Source organism: Phyllobates terribilis, unplaced genomic scaffold (assembly GCF_046119375.1).
Source record: "Phyllobates terribilis strain yellow unplaced genomic scaffold, ASM4611937v1 Scaffold_7__3_contigs__length_470593459, whole genome shotgun sequence".
Classification (NCBI taxonomy): domain Eukaryota; kingdom Metazoa; phylum Chordata; class Amphibia; order Anura; family Dendrobatidae; genus Phyllobates; species Phyllobates terribilis.
The window spans coordinates 189,664,762-189,680,612 of record NW_027362767.1 but is presented as its reverse complement, the minus strand read 5'-3'; the positions used below and the strand labels follow the sequence as shown (position 1 = coordinate 189,680,612).

Genomic DNA, 15,851 nt, shown 5'->3' with positions numbered 1-15,851 from the left:
ACAGCCCATAGTCATCCATGTATTATAATGCACACCCTATAGTCATCCATGTAGTATAATGCACACCCTATAGTCATCCATGTAGTATAATGCACAGCCCATAGTCATCCACGTAGTATAATGCACAGCCCATAGTCATTCCATGTAGTATAATGCACAGCCCATAGTCATCCATGTAATATAATGTACAGCCCATAGTCATCCATGTAGTATAATGCACAGCACATAGTCATCCATGTAGTATAATGCACAGCCCATAGTCATCCATGTAGTGTAATGCACAGCACAGTCATCCATGTAGTATAATGCACAGCCCATAGTCATCCATGTAGTGTAATGCACAGCACATAGTCATCCATGTAGTATAATGCACAGCCCATAGTCATCCATGTAGTATAATGCACAGCACATATTCATCCATGTAGTATAATGCACAGCCCACAGTCTTCCATGTAGTATAATGCACAGCCCATAGTCATCCATGTAGTATAATACACAGCCCATAGTCATCCATGTAGTATAATGCACAGCCCACAGTCTTCCATGTAGTATAATGCACAGCTCATAGTCATCCATGTAATATAATGCACAGCCCATAGTCATCCATGTAGTATAATGCACAGTCCATAGTCATCCATGTAGTATAATGCACAGCCCATAGTGATCCATGTAGTGTAATGCACCCCATAGTCATCCATGTAGTATAACGCACTCCCCATAGTCATGCATGTAGTATATTGCACTCCCCATAGTCATCCATGTAGTATAATGCACAGCACATAGTCATCCATGTAATATATTGCACAGCCCATAGTCATCCATGTAATATACTGCACAGCTCATAGTCATCCATGTAGTATAATGCACTCCCCATAGTCATCCATGTAGTATAATGCACAGCCCATAGTCATCCATGTAGTATGATGCACAGCCCATAGTCATCCATGTAGTATGATGCACAGCCCATAGTCATCCATGTAGTATGATGCACAGCCCATAGTCATCCATGTAGTATAATGCACAGCCCATAGTCATCCATGTAGTATGATGCACAGCCCATAGTCATCCATGTAGTATGATGCACAGCCCATAGTCATCCATGTAGTATGATGCACAGCCCACAGTCATCCACGTACTAGTATGGTCACTGATGTAAAAAAAAAAAATACTCACCTTCCCTTCGTTCCTTTGTGAAGCCGGCAGCTGACTTCAGCGTGCGATGGGTCCATATGACGTCACTGCCATGCGACCTGTCACGTGCACACAGACGTCAGCTGCTGGGCTCTGATTGGCCGGCTGCGTGTATTGTCGTGCACAGACCTGATGCGTCTGTGCGCCGCAATACACTTCATATGGCTGTGTGTCCGAGGACTCTCACCTGCTTGGCCTTTTCGCCGAGGTGACCGCTGTGAACATGGTCGTTACGCCCCTGCAGGTGCAGCTGAATAACAGGGCTCGATGCTAGGGCTGACGGACATGACGGCACCACTGGACATTACAGAGGAGCAGAGACCCTGAATTTTTATAACGTTGTATTCCTACCCCAGTATCAGTTCCAGTGTGCTGATACGTTCACTATAGTCTCACCATAGATTTGTCATCATTATATTTCATATAATGGTCCTCGGCAAACCAGTGGGAAAGGCCGGTCCCTGGCGTGTTCTCCACATCGTCTAGATGCACACGCAGGGGGATACCATCACTCCATAGGAGCCACCAGGGACCGCCTGCCTGACTAGTCACCTTGTGGCTCGGACCTAGAGACCACCTGTTCTCTGGCCATAAACACATTGCATTCAAAAACCCCTTTTTTTCAGCGTTTTTGCTGCATTGTTCACAGCGTTTTTCTGATATTTTTGATGCAGAAAGTGTCAAAAGCAAAGCGACTTTATTTAAAACATGACACCGACAAGAGACAAAAAAAATACAGCATCAAAAACACGATAAAAACGCAATGAAAAAAACACAAGTGACCTAATTTACTTAAAGGGTGCGGAAAACCTGCAACATCAAAACCTCACTAAAGGCTCAATGCGGGAAAGAAGCATAAGGCCACGTTCACACACTCAGTATTTGGTCAGTATTTTACATCAGTATTTGTAAGCCCAAACTAGGAGAGGAACAACCAGAGGAAAAGTGTAATAGAAACACGTCACCACTTCTGTAGCAAAAAACGGCCGCATGTGAACATAGCTTAAGATACTGCATTTTTTGGCGCCACAAAAAGGTGAAGCTTCAAAAGCTCCCCAGAAAGTGATTATGGGGACGTAACCGAATACTGCCGGTCTGGCACTGGGACAGCTGGGTATATATAATCCATGTATACGTCGTATAGATGCCAGGTTTATTAGTAACTGCGGCTTTATAGAACAATTGTGGAGCTAAATGTTTATTTTCACCTATGAGCAAATGAGGCGGTTAATTAACGAAGCGTCATTAATTATATATAATGAAGCACTGGAATGTGTTCTGGCAGTTTTGAAAGTGTGATAGAAAGCAAACGGTTTACAATCCCAAATGGTTGTGTTAATGAGGCTGGAATGATGGCGCTGCTCGGTGACTGTTCACACTCGGCTGCAGATATCCTCCGGATTCTGCCATGGGAAACACCAGAGCGCAGGAGAAGGATTGTTCTCCGGGATTCTTTAGATTGCACCATCATTTGGTTCTGAGAAAATATTCCACATATCACTGAAATAGTGTCTGTAAGGTGGTGTGAAGACCCGGGGTCTCCTGTGGGCAGAACACTGCTCAGACAACACAGGGTGAGGGTAGAACAGCGTGGAAATAGTTAATTGAACCACAAAGTGGACAATAAACAGAACAGTCCCAGCTAATACCCAAGATGGTGTAAATTACAGAGTCCTCACCCTTCCGCTGGCCTGCCAAGAATAGAGTAGCTGCGATTTCGGGGCTTCCAGAGCCAACTACCCCCACCAGTGGCCCCAGCTTTTGGCGGGCCAGCACAGTGAGGAGGTAATGACAAGTTTAGGAAACTAGCTGAGACCAGTGAGGTCTGGGGCCAGGTGACCTGACTGTCCCAACCTGGATTTTTAAAGCCGTCTCTGAGGTTGCAGCAATGGTCAATGGAACTGATTTGTATTCCTCCAGCTGGGGCCGAAGTCCCCTTAGCTGACATGCTGTAGAATGACACCGAATAGAGGCAGAGACCCCCTTTATATAGATCACAGTTGTCCTTTCAGCCATCATTCAAAGGTCAAGTTTCAGGGATGATGATGGAAAGAGCTCATGTCTCATTGTTTGAGCATTTAATCAACTTGCACAGTTTTTCCTCCATTGCTCGGCAAGTCAACAACTCCCTTGGCTAGTATAATACGTAATCAGCTTATTATCAAACAGTATTGCTCCATGACCCTATCTTGAAAGATTTGCAGACAATAAGTTGTCTACATTCAGGATTATTCAAACAATAGTCTGTGTTAATCAACCAAAGAAGAACACAAAGCATATGGCTCCTGGCTTGCTGAATTTTTCTGGCATAATTAAGGAGAAAAGCTGTGTCGTCACAGGTGGGATTCAGAGAGCTACATGCTTCTCTTCGAGGGGTGGGCTTTTCCTCCGATAGGTCAGTGGCGTCTGGCGGCCCCCACCAAGCACATGTTACAAGGAGCTGATTGCCACCTTTCCGCGATTATTCCCACTGCACCATACAATACGGGTCTGCTCTTTATAACAGGCTGTGCTTGGTGTAAGGCCACGTGCCCACCATGAGCTTTGGGTGAGCTCTTGATGCCGGAAACTTTCTGCATCATTTAGGTTACTTGCGTTTTTTTCATTGTTTTTTTCATTGTGTTTTTGACGCTGCAGTTTTTTCCTCTTAGAAATTGGGAGAACAGCTGAGTAGAATGGCATGGAAAAACTTTATTGTATAAATATTAAAAGACAGTACATCACTTTAGTAACAATGACCTATAGATAGGACAAGCGGACATATAATTCCTCACATTGCATACAAATAGGTCTAAACAGAAGGTTCACCCCGAGGGTCAGGACATGGTGCTAAAATTAAGACAGGGAGAGGGACATGTAGTTGAAAAAATTAGGAATCACTCCCATGTGGGTTGTATACTCCCAAAAGTCCTAAAAATCATGTTGCACCAGACTCACCTGGATAGAGAGGGACCCCAGACCTGCAAAAGGTGGTGCAGGGATAGGACGTAGGGTTAGAAAAAGCCTCGACGCGCGTTTCGCCGCTGTTAGGACCTGGTTTATCTCTTGTTGATCGTCATGTTATAAAGTTACTATGCTTTTAATACATCCTGGTATTTGGCATTGACAATACTTTATTGATAGTCATGTGCCGATACATGCATTTCCGCACTAAAAATACATATGCGTTTTTTTTACCTGGGGATTTTTCTGCAACTAAAGCAATTCTATGGTAAAAATGTGCAGTTAAAGCTCCAATACCGGAAGAGAATGTGACATGTTGTGGCCTTCAGCAGGTCACTTACATGAGATTTCTGTAAATCCCGTTCACTTTGCTGGATCTGTAAGATGCCGGGCTCATGAACTCACCAAAAACTCATCGTGGGAACTTAACCGTAAGGGGCTGACCAAACAGCCGATGGCTGCGTGTGCCGAGGGTGGACGCCCCGAGACTTCACCCCCGTTATCCCACTGACAGATCCTACACACGGTCAGAGTTGATGATCCGCCTCGGCCACTAATCGTTATCATGTTGTATATTTTCATGAACGGTATTGGACCCATTGGTCATTCCACGATTGCGCTGATACTTTCGTGGCTGTACGATACACCACCAGATACTATATGCAACATGAAACTCTTTTTTTCCACATCATTAGGAAATCCGTCTTTTTATAATATCCTGATCATATGGAAACATATAGTGAAGCTGAGCCCTGCTTGAGGCTTTCTCGCACTGGAGGAAAACACTACGTTATGTGAAGGAAGGAAACATAGGGTGGGGGAAACAATAGTTGGGGAGAGACGTTTAATAAAACACCAAGTTCCTGCTCCCTTCCTCTCCTCCCCCCACATTTTCTCTGTAAGACTGAAATATCCCTCGCTCCTGTCACAAAGCAGGAGTAATGTTCAGGAGACAGTCACACTAAGTCCTGTACAGACAGAGGACATCTTCTCTGCCTCCAGCATCTCCTGATGTCTGAGCTCCACCAAGGCCTGGCTCTTCAGGAGTTCTGCACCATCCATGGATGGACCGGCTGCATCTGACAAATGGCCACAGTCACACGAAATAAGGGTGTAGCACAGCCGTTCATTTCTTACTTGTACGATCCGTGTAGCTGATGATCAGCGTAATCAGTCCTCAATGTTTTATTTATTGGAGACCCTCATTTTCCTTTATTTTGTGTGACATGAACGAATCTATCCATTGTCACTAAGCTCAGGAGGGTGAGGCGTCTACAGCTGTCCTTCCTGTCACGGTCCTCCTTTTGGGATCTATCTTTGGAAACAAAAATCAGTTTGAAAGAAGAGCAGGAGACGGGAGCAGTGGGAAAACCTCGGGATCTGGCACATTACAGGAGTTTTGGATTTCATAGGTGACATACAGCATGGATAAAGCATTAACAAGCATCACACGTGGCAAAGGTAAGGGGCATTTATACCGAAATCTAAAAGACGAGTCTGTAATGTCCTACACTACTGAGATGCAGGTATGGTCATTTATACCGAAATCTAAAAGACGAGTCTGTAATGTCCTACACTACTGAGATGCAGGTATGGTCATTTATACCAAAATCTAAAAGACTACAGGTCTGTAATGTTCTACACTACTGAGATGCAGGTATGGTCATTTATACCGAAATCTAAAAGACGAGTCTGTAATGTCCTACACTACTGAGATGCAGGTATGGTCATTTATACCGAAATCTAAAAGACGAGTCTGTAATGTCCTACACTACTGAGATGCAGGTATGGTCATTTATACCAAAATCTAAAAGACTACAGGTCTGTAATGTTCTGCACTACTGAGATGCAGGTATGGTCATTTATACCAAAACCTAGAAGACTACAGGTCTGTAATGTCCTACACTACTGAGATGCAGGTATGGTCATTTATACCGAAACCTAGAAGACTACAGGTCTGTAATGTCCTACACTACTGAGATGCAGGTATGGTCATTTATACCGAAACCTAGAAGACTACAGGTCTGTAATGTCCTACACTGCTGAGGTGCAGGTATGGTCATTTATACTGAAACCTAGAAGACTACAGGTCTGTAATGTCCTACACTACTGAGATGCAGGTATGGTCATTTATACCAAAACCTAGAAGACTACAGGTCTGTAATGTCCTACACTACTGAGATGCAGGTATGGTCATTTATACCGAAACCTAGAAGACTACAGGTCTGTAATGTCCTACACTGCTGAGGTGCAGGTATGGTCATTTATACTGAAACCTAGAAGACTACAGGTCTGTAATGTCCTACACTACTGAGATGCAGGTATGGTCATTTATACTGAAACCTAGAAGACTACAGGTCTGTAATGTCCTACACTGCTGAGGTGCAGGTATGGTCATTTATACCGAAACCTAGAAGACTACAGGTCAGTAATGTCCTATACTGCTGAGATGCAGGTATGGTCATTTATACTGAAACCTAGAAGACTACAGGTCTGTAATGTCCTACACTGCTGAGATGCAGGTATGGTCATTTATACTGAAACCTAGAAGACTACAGGTCTGTAATGTCCTACACTACTGAGATGCAGGTATGGTCATTTATACTGAAACCTAGAAGACTACAGGTCAGTAATGTCCTATACTGCTGAGATGCAGGTATGGTCATTTATACCGAAACCTAGAAGACTACAGGTCAGTAATGTCCTATACTGCTGAGATGCAGGTATGGTCATTTATACTGAAACCTAGAAGACTACAGGTCTGTAATGTCCTACACTACTGAGATGCAGGTATGGTCATTTATACCGAAACCTTGAAGACTACAGGTCAGTAATGTCCTACACTACTGAGATGCAGGTATGGTCATTTATACCGAAACCTAGAAGACTACAGGTCTGTAATGTCCTACACTGCTGAGATGCAGGTATGGTCATTTATACCAAAACCTAGAAGACTTAAGGTCTGTAATGTCCTACACTGCTGAGATGCAGGTATGGTCATTTATACTGAAACCTAGTAGACTACAGGTCTGTAATGTTCTACACTGCTGAGATGCAGGTATGGACATTTATACCGAAACCTAGAAGACTACAGGTCAGTAATGTCCTATACTGCTGAGATGCAGGTATGGTCATTTATACCGAAACCTAGAAGACTACAGGTCTGTAATGTCCTACACTGCTGAGATACAGGTATGGTCATTTATACCGAAACCTAGAAGACTACAGGTCTGTAATGTCCTACACTGCTGAGATGCAGGTATGGTCATTTATACCGAAACCTAGAAGACTACAGGTCTGTAATGTCCTACACTACTGAGATGCAGGTATGGTCATTTATACCGAAACCTAGAAGACTACAGGTCTGTAATGTCCTACACTACTGAGATGCAGGTATGGTCATTTATACCAAAACCTAGAAGACTACAGGTCAGTAATGTCCTACACTACTGAGATGCAGGTATGGTCATTTATACCAAAACCTAGAAGACTACAGGTCAGTAATGTCCTATACTGCTGAGATGCAGGTATGGTCATTTATACCAAAACCTAGAAGACTACAGGTCAGTAATGACCTACACTGCTGAGATGCTGGTATGGTCATTTATACTGAAACCTAGAAGACTACAGGTCTGTAATGTCCTACACTACTGAGATGCAGGTATGGTCATTTATACCAAAATCTAGAAGACTACAGGTCTGTAATGTCCTACACTACTGAGATGCAGGTATGGTCATTTATACCAAAACCTAGAAGACTACAGGTCTGTAATGTCCTACACTACTGAGATGCAGGTATGGTCATTTACACCGAAATCGTGAAGACTACAGGTCAGTAATGTCCTACACTACTGAGATGCAGGTATGGTCATTTATACCGAAATCTTGAAGACTACAGGTCTGTAATGTCCTACACTACTGAGATGCAGGTATGGTCATTTATACCGAAACCTAGAAGACTACAGGTCTGTAATGTCCTACACTGCTGAGATGCAGGTATGGTCATTTATACCGAAACCTAGAAGACTACAGGTCTGTAATGTCCTACACTACTGAGATGCAGGTATGGTCATTTATACCAAAATCTAGAAGACTACAGGTCTGTAATGTCCTACACTACTGAGATGCAGGTATGGTCATTTATACCAAAACCTAGAAGACTACAGGTCTGTAATGTCCTACACTACTGAGATGCAGGTATGGTCATTTACACCGAAATCGTGAAGACTACAGGTCAGTAATGTCCTACACTACTGAGATGCAGGTATGGTCATTTATACCGAAATCTTGAAGACTACAGGTCTGTAATGTCCTACACTACTGAGATGCAGGTATGGTCATTTATACCGAAACCTAGAAGACTACAGGTCTGTAATGTCCTACACTGCTGAGATGCAGGTATGGTCATTTATACCGAAACCTAGAAGACTACAGGTCTGTAATGTCCTACACTGCTGAGATACAGGTATGGTCATTTATACCAAAACCTAGAAGACTACAAGTCTGTAATGTCCTACACTGCTGAGATGCAGGTATGGTCATTTATACCGAAACCTAGAAGACTACAGGTCTGTAATGTCCTACACTGCTGAGATGCAGGTATGGTCATTTATACCGAAACCTAGTAGACTACAGGTCTGTAATGTTCTACACTGCTGAGATACAGGTATGGGCATTGATACCAAAACCTAGAAGACTACAGGTCAGTAATGTCCTACACTGCTGAGATGCAGGTATGGTCATTTATACCAAAACCTAGTAGACTACAGGTCTGTAATGTTCTACACTGCTGAGATACAGGTATGGGCATTGATACCAAAACCTAGAAGACTACAGGTCAGTAATGTCCTACACTACTGAGATGCAGGTATGGTCATTTACACCGAAATCGTGAAGACTACAGGTCAGTAATGTCCTACACTACTGAGATGCAGGTATGGTCATTTATACCGAAATCTTGAAGACTACAGGTCTGTAATGTCCTACACTGCTGAGATACAGGTATGGTCATTTATACCAAAACCTAGAAGACTACAAGTCTGTAATGTCCTACACTGCTGAGATGCAGGTATGGTCATTTATACCGAAACCTAGAAGACTACAGGTCTGTAATGTCCTACACTGCTGAGATGCAGGTATGGTCATTTATACCGAAACCTAGTAGACTACAGGTCTGTAATGTTCTACACTGCTGAGATGCAGGTATGGGCATTGATACCAAAACCTAGAAGACTACAGGTCAGTAATGTCCTATACTGCTGAGATGCAGGTATGGTCATTTATACTGAAACCTAGAAGACTACAGGTCTGTAATGTCCTACACTACTGAGATGCAGGTATGGTCATTTATACTGAAACCTAGAAGACTACAGGTCTGTAATGTCCTACACTGCTGAGATGCAGGTATGGTCATTTATACTGAAACCTAGAAGACTACAGGTCTGTAATGTCCTACACTGCTGAGATGCAGGTATGGTCATTTATACTGAAACCTAGAAGACTACAGGTCTGTAATGTCCTACACTGCTGAGATGCAGGTATGGTCATTTATACTAGAAAGGTTGGGATATCCGTATATGCTTTTATACTCATATTTAATATTGAGACGACTAGACCCCAAAAACAAGAAGTGTTTGTTCCTGCCCTGTGCAGAGTTGGGGGCAGAGTTATACCTGTACCTTCTAGTCCTAGAAATTGCCCATTGAAGTCAATGCTGTTGAGTTGCGGATTCCTGGACCGGGGGGGGTTTCTTGATATTCAGTCACTGATTACAGTTGTGTTTTAGGAGACTAGAGATGTAATATAGTCGTACTCGGTGTCAGACTGGGGTGTCAAGGGCCCACCAGTGACAATGATTCTGAGGGCCACCATTTAGCTACATGCAATAATGTCTGACCCTTGCTCATAAATTGATCTATGCTTCGATATATTATTGAACTGAGTAGTTTGTTAAATGAATGAGATGTTGCCCTTGTTTGTACATGTTGCATTGTGTGTACTGTGCCAAACACTGCTCATGTATGTGTGTGTGGAGGTCAGTCCTGCAGAGGGGCCCACCAGGGAATTCATCTGTTCTGCAGTGGGCCAGTCCGAGCCTGGTCCTACTGTATATCTATGGGAGGACGGTGATGGTGGAGATGATGGGTAGAGTTGTATAACTTGCTGCTTCTGAAGGCTAGCTAATATTATGTATCCAGTGACATATGGGGGACGATTGTAGTCATTGATCTTAATGCGCAGTGATATTGCGCCTCCATACTGTGACCCTGTGCAGTGAGGTCCTTGTCGGCCAGTGTGAGCAGCATTGCTTGCATGTAAGCACATGGACGTGGGAGAGGTGGGCGGACATGTGTCCCTCATGTACAATGACATCACTGATGTGGAGGAGAAGCCTGGTGGCTGCTGTTGCCATAGCGACGCTTCAAGCTTCTCACCGGCGTCTCCACATTACTGAACTAAAAGCAGTGATGGATTTTTCCACTGAACCTTTGCTGGGGTCGGTTGTTTTTGCTACAGGTCTAATCTAATATGACTCTGAACTTGGCTCTGTTCACACCATGACTTGTGAATATGTGGGAAAAAGATTTGTTGGTTTACCAATAATCAGAATGTTATTTGTTTTAAGACATGACTAGGGTTCATGTGTCTTTGATAGCAAATCTCTGTTTCACTTAAAAGTGCCTGAATACTAATGTGAGGCACATTAATGTCATAAGAGGAAAAAATCAATTCTCTGTTATTCCTTCTAATAATGTACCATACAATGCCCCAGCAATGTAATGCCCCACTTACATAATGCCCTATTAATAATGTCCTAGTAATATAATGCCCCAGCAATATAATGCCCCACTTACATAATGCCCTATTAATAATGCCCCAGTAATATAATGCCCCACTTACATAATGCCCTATTAATAATGCCCCAGTAATATAATGCCCCACTTACATAATGCCCTATTAATAATGTCCTAGTAATATAATGCCCCAGCAATATAATGCCCCACTTACATAATGCCCTATTAATAATGCCCCAGTAATATAATGCCCCACTTACATAATGCCCTATTAATAATGCCCCAGTAATATAATGCCCCACTTACATAATGCCCTATTAATAATGTCCTAGTAATATAATGCCCCAGCAATATAATGCCCCACTTACATAATGCCCTATTAATAATGCCCCAGTAATATAATGCCCCACTTACATAATGCCCTATTAATAATGCCCCAGTAATATAATGCCCCACTTACATAATGCCCTATTAATAATGCCCCAGTAATATAATGCCCCACTTACATAATGCCCTATTAATAATGCCCCAGCAATGTAATGCTCCACTTACATAATGCCCTATTAATAATGCCCTAGTAATATAATGCCCCTTTAATATAATGCCCCAGTAATAATGCCCCAGCAATGATGCCCCAGCAATATGATGCCCCAGCAATATAATGCCCCACTTATATAATGCCCCACTTATATAATGCCAAAGTAAGATAATGCCCCAGTAATGCAATGCCCCAGAAATATAATGCGCTACTTACATAATGCCCCAGTAATATAATGCCCCACTTATATAATGCCCCACTTATATAATGCCCCACTTATAGAACTCCCTTGTAATAGAACGCCCCAGTAGTAGAACTCCCCTGTAATATAATGCCCCACTTATATAATGCCCCACTTATATAATGTCCCACTTATATAATGTCCCACTTATAGAACTCCCCTGTAATAGAACTCCCCTGTAATATAATGCCCCACTTATATAATGCCCCACTTATAGAACACCCCTGTAATATAATGCCCCACTTATATAACGCCCCTGTAATATAATGACCCACTTATATAATGCCCCGGTAATATAATGCCCCAGTAATGCTCCTTCAATCAGGGGTGGACATGCCAGGGCAGCCACACAGGGCCAAGAGGCCTCCATAACCAGCAAATCGCTTTCGTCACAGACATATTTTTGAACTGCGAAAGGCCCATATACAGTTCTTGCACAGGGGCCTCTTCGATCTGTGTCTCCTCTGCAATCAATTTTATATCTGGGATCAAGGATGTCTAAGCCATCAGTGGCCATTAGTATAGTCCATTTAGTATTGTCAGTAACCCTGTAACCCTCTAAGGCCTTATTCAGACGTTCTTGTTGCACATACATGTTCTGTCCATGTTTTCATCGATACAACACGTACCCATTATACTCCATGGGGCTGTTCAGATGTTCGTGTTTTTTTGTGGACTGTGTGTCCATGACACAGTCAGAAGAGCTGCCTATGCAAGAACAATATATGGGCCCTTTACAGCCCAGCATCTCATCACAATGCACAATCCCACCTGCTCTGGAGCTGGATGTGGCCCTTGTACCTCTTGAGCCCCTGTGCGGCGGCACCAATGATATGTCCGCCCCTGCTGTATCTGTGCATCACTGTGTCCAAGTGCTGTCAGTGTTGTAATCCTCTGACCGCACTGAGCGGATCTCACTGAGTGACAGGTCACCACTCCTGAGCTCAGCTCCTGGGCCCGCTCGCTGGAGCTAGTCATTCCCCCGGCTCCTCAGCGTCAGGGGTCAGAGGATTACAGCAGGGGACATCTCCGGACAGGTGAGTATAAGGATTTTAGGATTTAATTCTTATTTTTACACATGGACACTGCGGGAGCAGACTACTACTCCCCACATTGTCCCTTGCTAGTGCTGATCACAGCACGAGCAAGGGACAATGATGAGGGCAGCATTCAACACCTGGTGCTTGGGAACAGCGCTAACTGTACCGCTGATTCCCAAATGCCGATACATGTGATCCTGATGCGGCACACGTGTGCTACACAGATGCACATGGACACGGATATCTCTCGTACCGGAAATATTCTAAGGTGTGAAACCGCCTGAACACTGAAACACTGACCTAACACTGATTATATCTTTTGCATGTGTGAAAAACACGGATGTCTGAATGAGGCTTAAGGCCGTTTCACACATCCTGATATTTACGGTTCTGGAAAAACCAGTACCAGACCTATCCGTGTCTGTGCGTACCTGTGTGGCAGCCATGTGCCACCCGTGGGCTGCATCAGGATCACACGTACCGGCGCTTGGGAGTCAGTGTACAGTTCGCGCCGTTCCCAAGTGCCGGGTGCTGAATGCTGCCCTCATCATTGTCCTCTGCGATCAGCGCCAGCAGGGCACAATGATAAGAGTAGTATTCTGCTCCCGCTATGTCCTGGTGTAAAAATAAGAATAAAATAAAAAAATCCTTATACTCACCTGTCCTGCGTGTCCCCCGCTGTAACCCATTTGACTTCTCACGCCGAGGAGCCGGGGAGAATGACTCGCTGCAGTGAGCGATCTCCGGGGCTGCGTTCAGCGAGCGGTGTCCTCTCACTCACAGACCTCAGCGCAGCTCCAGGGCCGCTCGCTGGAGCGAGTCAGTCCCCCGACTCCTCTGCTGAGCGGTCAGAGGATTACAGTGGGGGACACTTTGGACAGGTGAGTATAAGGATTTTATTTTATTCTTATTTTTACACCACGGCACTGTGGGAGCAGAATACTACTGTCATCATTGTACCTGCTTGTGCTTATTTCATGGGACAATGATGAGGGCAGCGTTCAGCACCCGGTGCTTGGGAACAACGCTAACTGTACACTGATTCCCAGACGCCGGTCCATGTCACACTGATCACACACACACTGCGGGAGCAGAATGCTACTCTCATCATTGTCCCTGCTGGTGCTTATTTTAGGGGACAATGATGAGGGCAGCGTTCAGCACCCGGCTCTTGGAAACGCTAACTGTACAATGATTCACAGACGCCGGTCCGTGTCACACTGATCACACACCGATGTCATCCAGGTGTCATCAGTGCGGGACATTTTGTAGCGGGAAAAAAACTGACACGTCAACGTGTGGAGCACACAGACACACGGACCGTGGAAACACACTGACATGTGCACAGACCCAATTCATGTGAATGGGTATACGTGTGTCAATGTCTCCGGTACGTGTGTTAACTGTCACCACATATACCGGAGATACTGACGTGTGATTGAGGCGTAAGTTGGACTTCTAATTCCAAAAGCTGCTGAAATCCAGGTGTTTGATCCATTTACAAAAGCTGCTCCTATAAGATTACAGTGTGTAGACTTGAGCAGAATCATGGCTTTCCTGGGTGAGCAGTGGTGGCCGTTTGAATAGCGCCCTCTGCCTGTGGCTCAGGGCATCACCTGTACTCGTCATGCACATTGGATCCATGCTGTTGCACGGTATATAGCATTGTATATATCACTGTGGGGCTGCAGACACATAGACCTCCTGCGCTGTCACATCCTGAGCTGTGGGACATTGTAGTGCGAACAGTGAATTCAGATGCAGTCTTGTATTGTTACCATAGCAGCAACGTCTCCTCTCCTCTCCTGATTGGCTCGTGTGCTGCAAATGACGAAGATGAGGTTACACGAATTAGATGGAAGAAGCTGCTGTCAGTAATGCAGCCTGGGACTGGACGCCTTACATGCGACCCCAGGACCAGGCGCACACGTGTACGAGCAGGGCCGACGGTCCGGCACATTCATGTCTGCTGCTCTATTATTCCTCTTATTTGCTTATTTTATCACATTCCTAAAGAAAATGTGCCTGTGATCCACAGTTGTACTCCATTAATGCAGCGCGCAGACGACTGTGAAGGCAGCGCAGTTACCGGGATTGCGTTACTTATGGAAATGTGTATTAGCTGAAAACAATAAAATTCTGGAAAATACCTAAGTGCACTGTCTTATCTCATTCAGGAAGCAGAATGTTCTAGTTCTGTGACCTCCTGTCCTCCGGGACAGGCTTTTTGTGTTAGTCCGCCTGTGACACTTACCTGCCATTATCCCTTTACTTTCTGCTGGTTTAGCTGTCTCTCCTTTATATCCTGTGTAATGTGCAGCTGATCATGTCTGGCAGCCCAGCTCCACATCTGCTGCTGTGCTGAAAAGGACAAGGACAGATCAATGTCAGGGCGGCTAATGTGCCGGTGTGATGATGTGCCTAGCCTGGGGGATGTGAACCAAACGAGAAGGGCTACCGACCCATTCCAGCCCCGTCACCGGATAAAGGGTTTGGGATGACACCGCCTTCAAGTTTATTTTATTTCTTATTTTCCTACAACATGACAATACACAAAAGAAGATCAGTGGGAACCTGTTACCATCCTCAATACTCTTTTCACATGTAAAGCCATGGAATAAATGGCGCTATAATAATAAATAATACCAGGTTGGCAGCAGTTTGGGGGTCTAATTCCTAACTACAGGTTCCCTTTAAACAATGCAGGAAACCTTGGGGTAAATTCATTTCCGGCTATCAGGCTGTCCGGGCTGAAATGGAAAGACTGTAGTAACTGTGTGACAGCAGGCTGCTGAATCATGACAGTATGCGGTGTGCACGCTGCCACTGTTCCCCTGTACTCTGCTCCGCACGCATTATCCTGCTCATGTGCCAAGTAGGCTGCTGTATATCTCTCTCCGGTCTCTTCTTTTGAGTAAAGCAGAAGACAATCTAATTGGCATGAGACCACTAGTCACATACATGTAGTAATCTGACCGCCCAGTCACACGGCGGCATACAGAGTGCACATTGCACACTGTTATGATTCGGCACGCAGTAGTCACATAAAGTGACTGAAGACTTTTCATTTCAGCCCGAATAACCCCTTTAATAGACATCAGACA

The 15,851-nt window shown here is 44.4% G+C and overlaps 1 protein-coding gene across 4 annotated transcripts in view; it reads left to right on the top strand.

Annotated features, from left to right (window-relative positions):
* Window positions 1–15,851, top strand: part of NHSL2 (NHS like 2) — a 521,573-nt gene that overhangs the window by 297,200 nt on the left and 208,522 nt on the right. The window contains exon 1 of one of the 4 annotated variants that reach the window (XM_073639617.1): window positions 5,045–5,595. The exons of the other annotated variants lie outside the window; for them this stretch is intronic. Within the exon in view, the coding sequence (XP_073495718.1) occupies window positions 5,559–5,595 (37 nt within the window). The 5' untranslated portion in view covers window positions 5,045–5,558. Of the gene's footprint in view, window positions 1–5,044; window positions 5,596–15,851 lie in introns of those variants that run through there. 4 annotated transcript variants of the gene reach the window in all.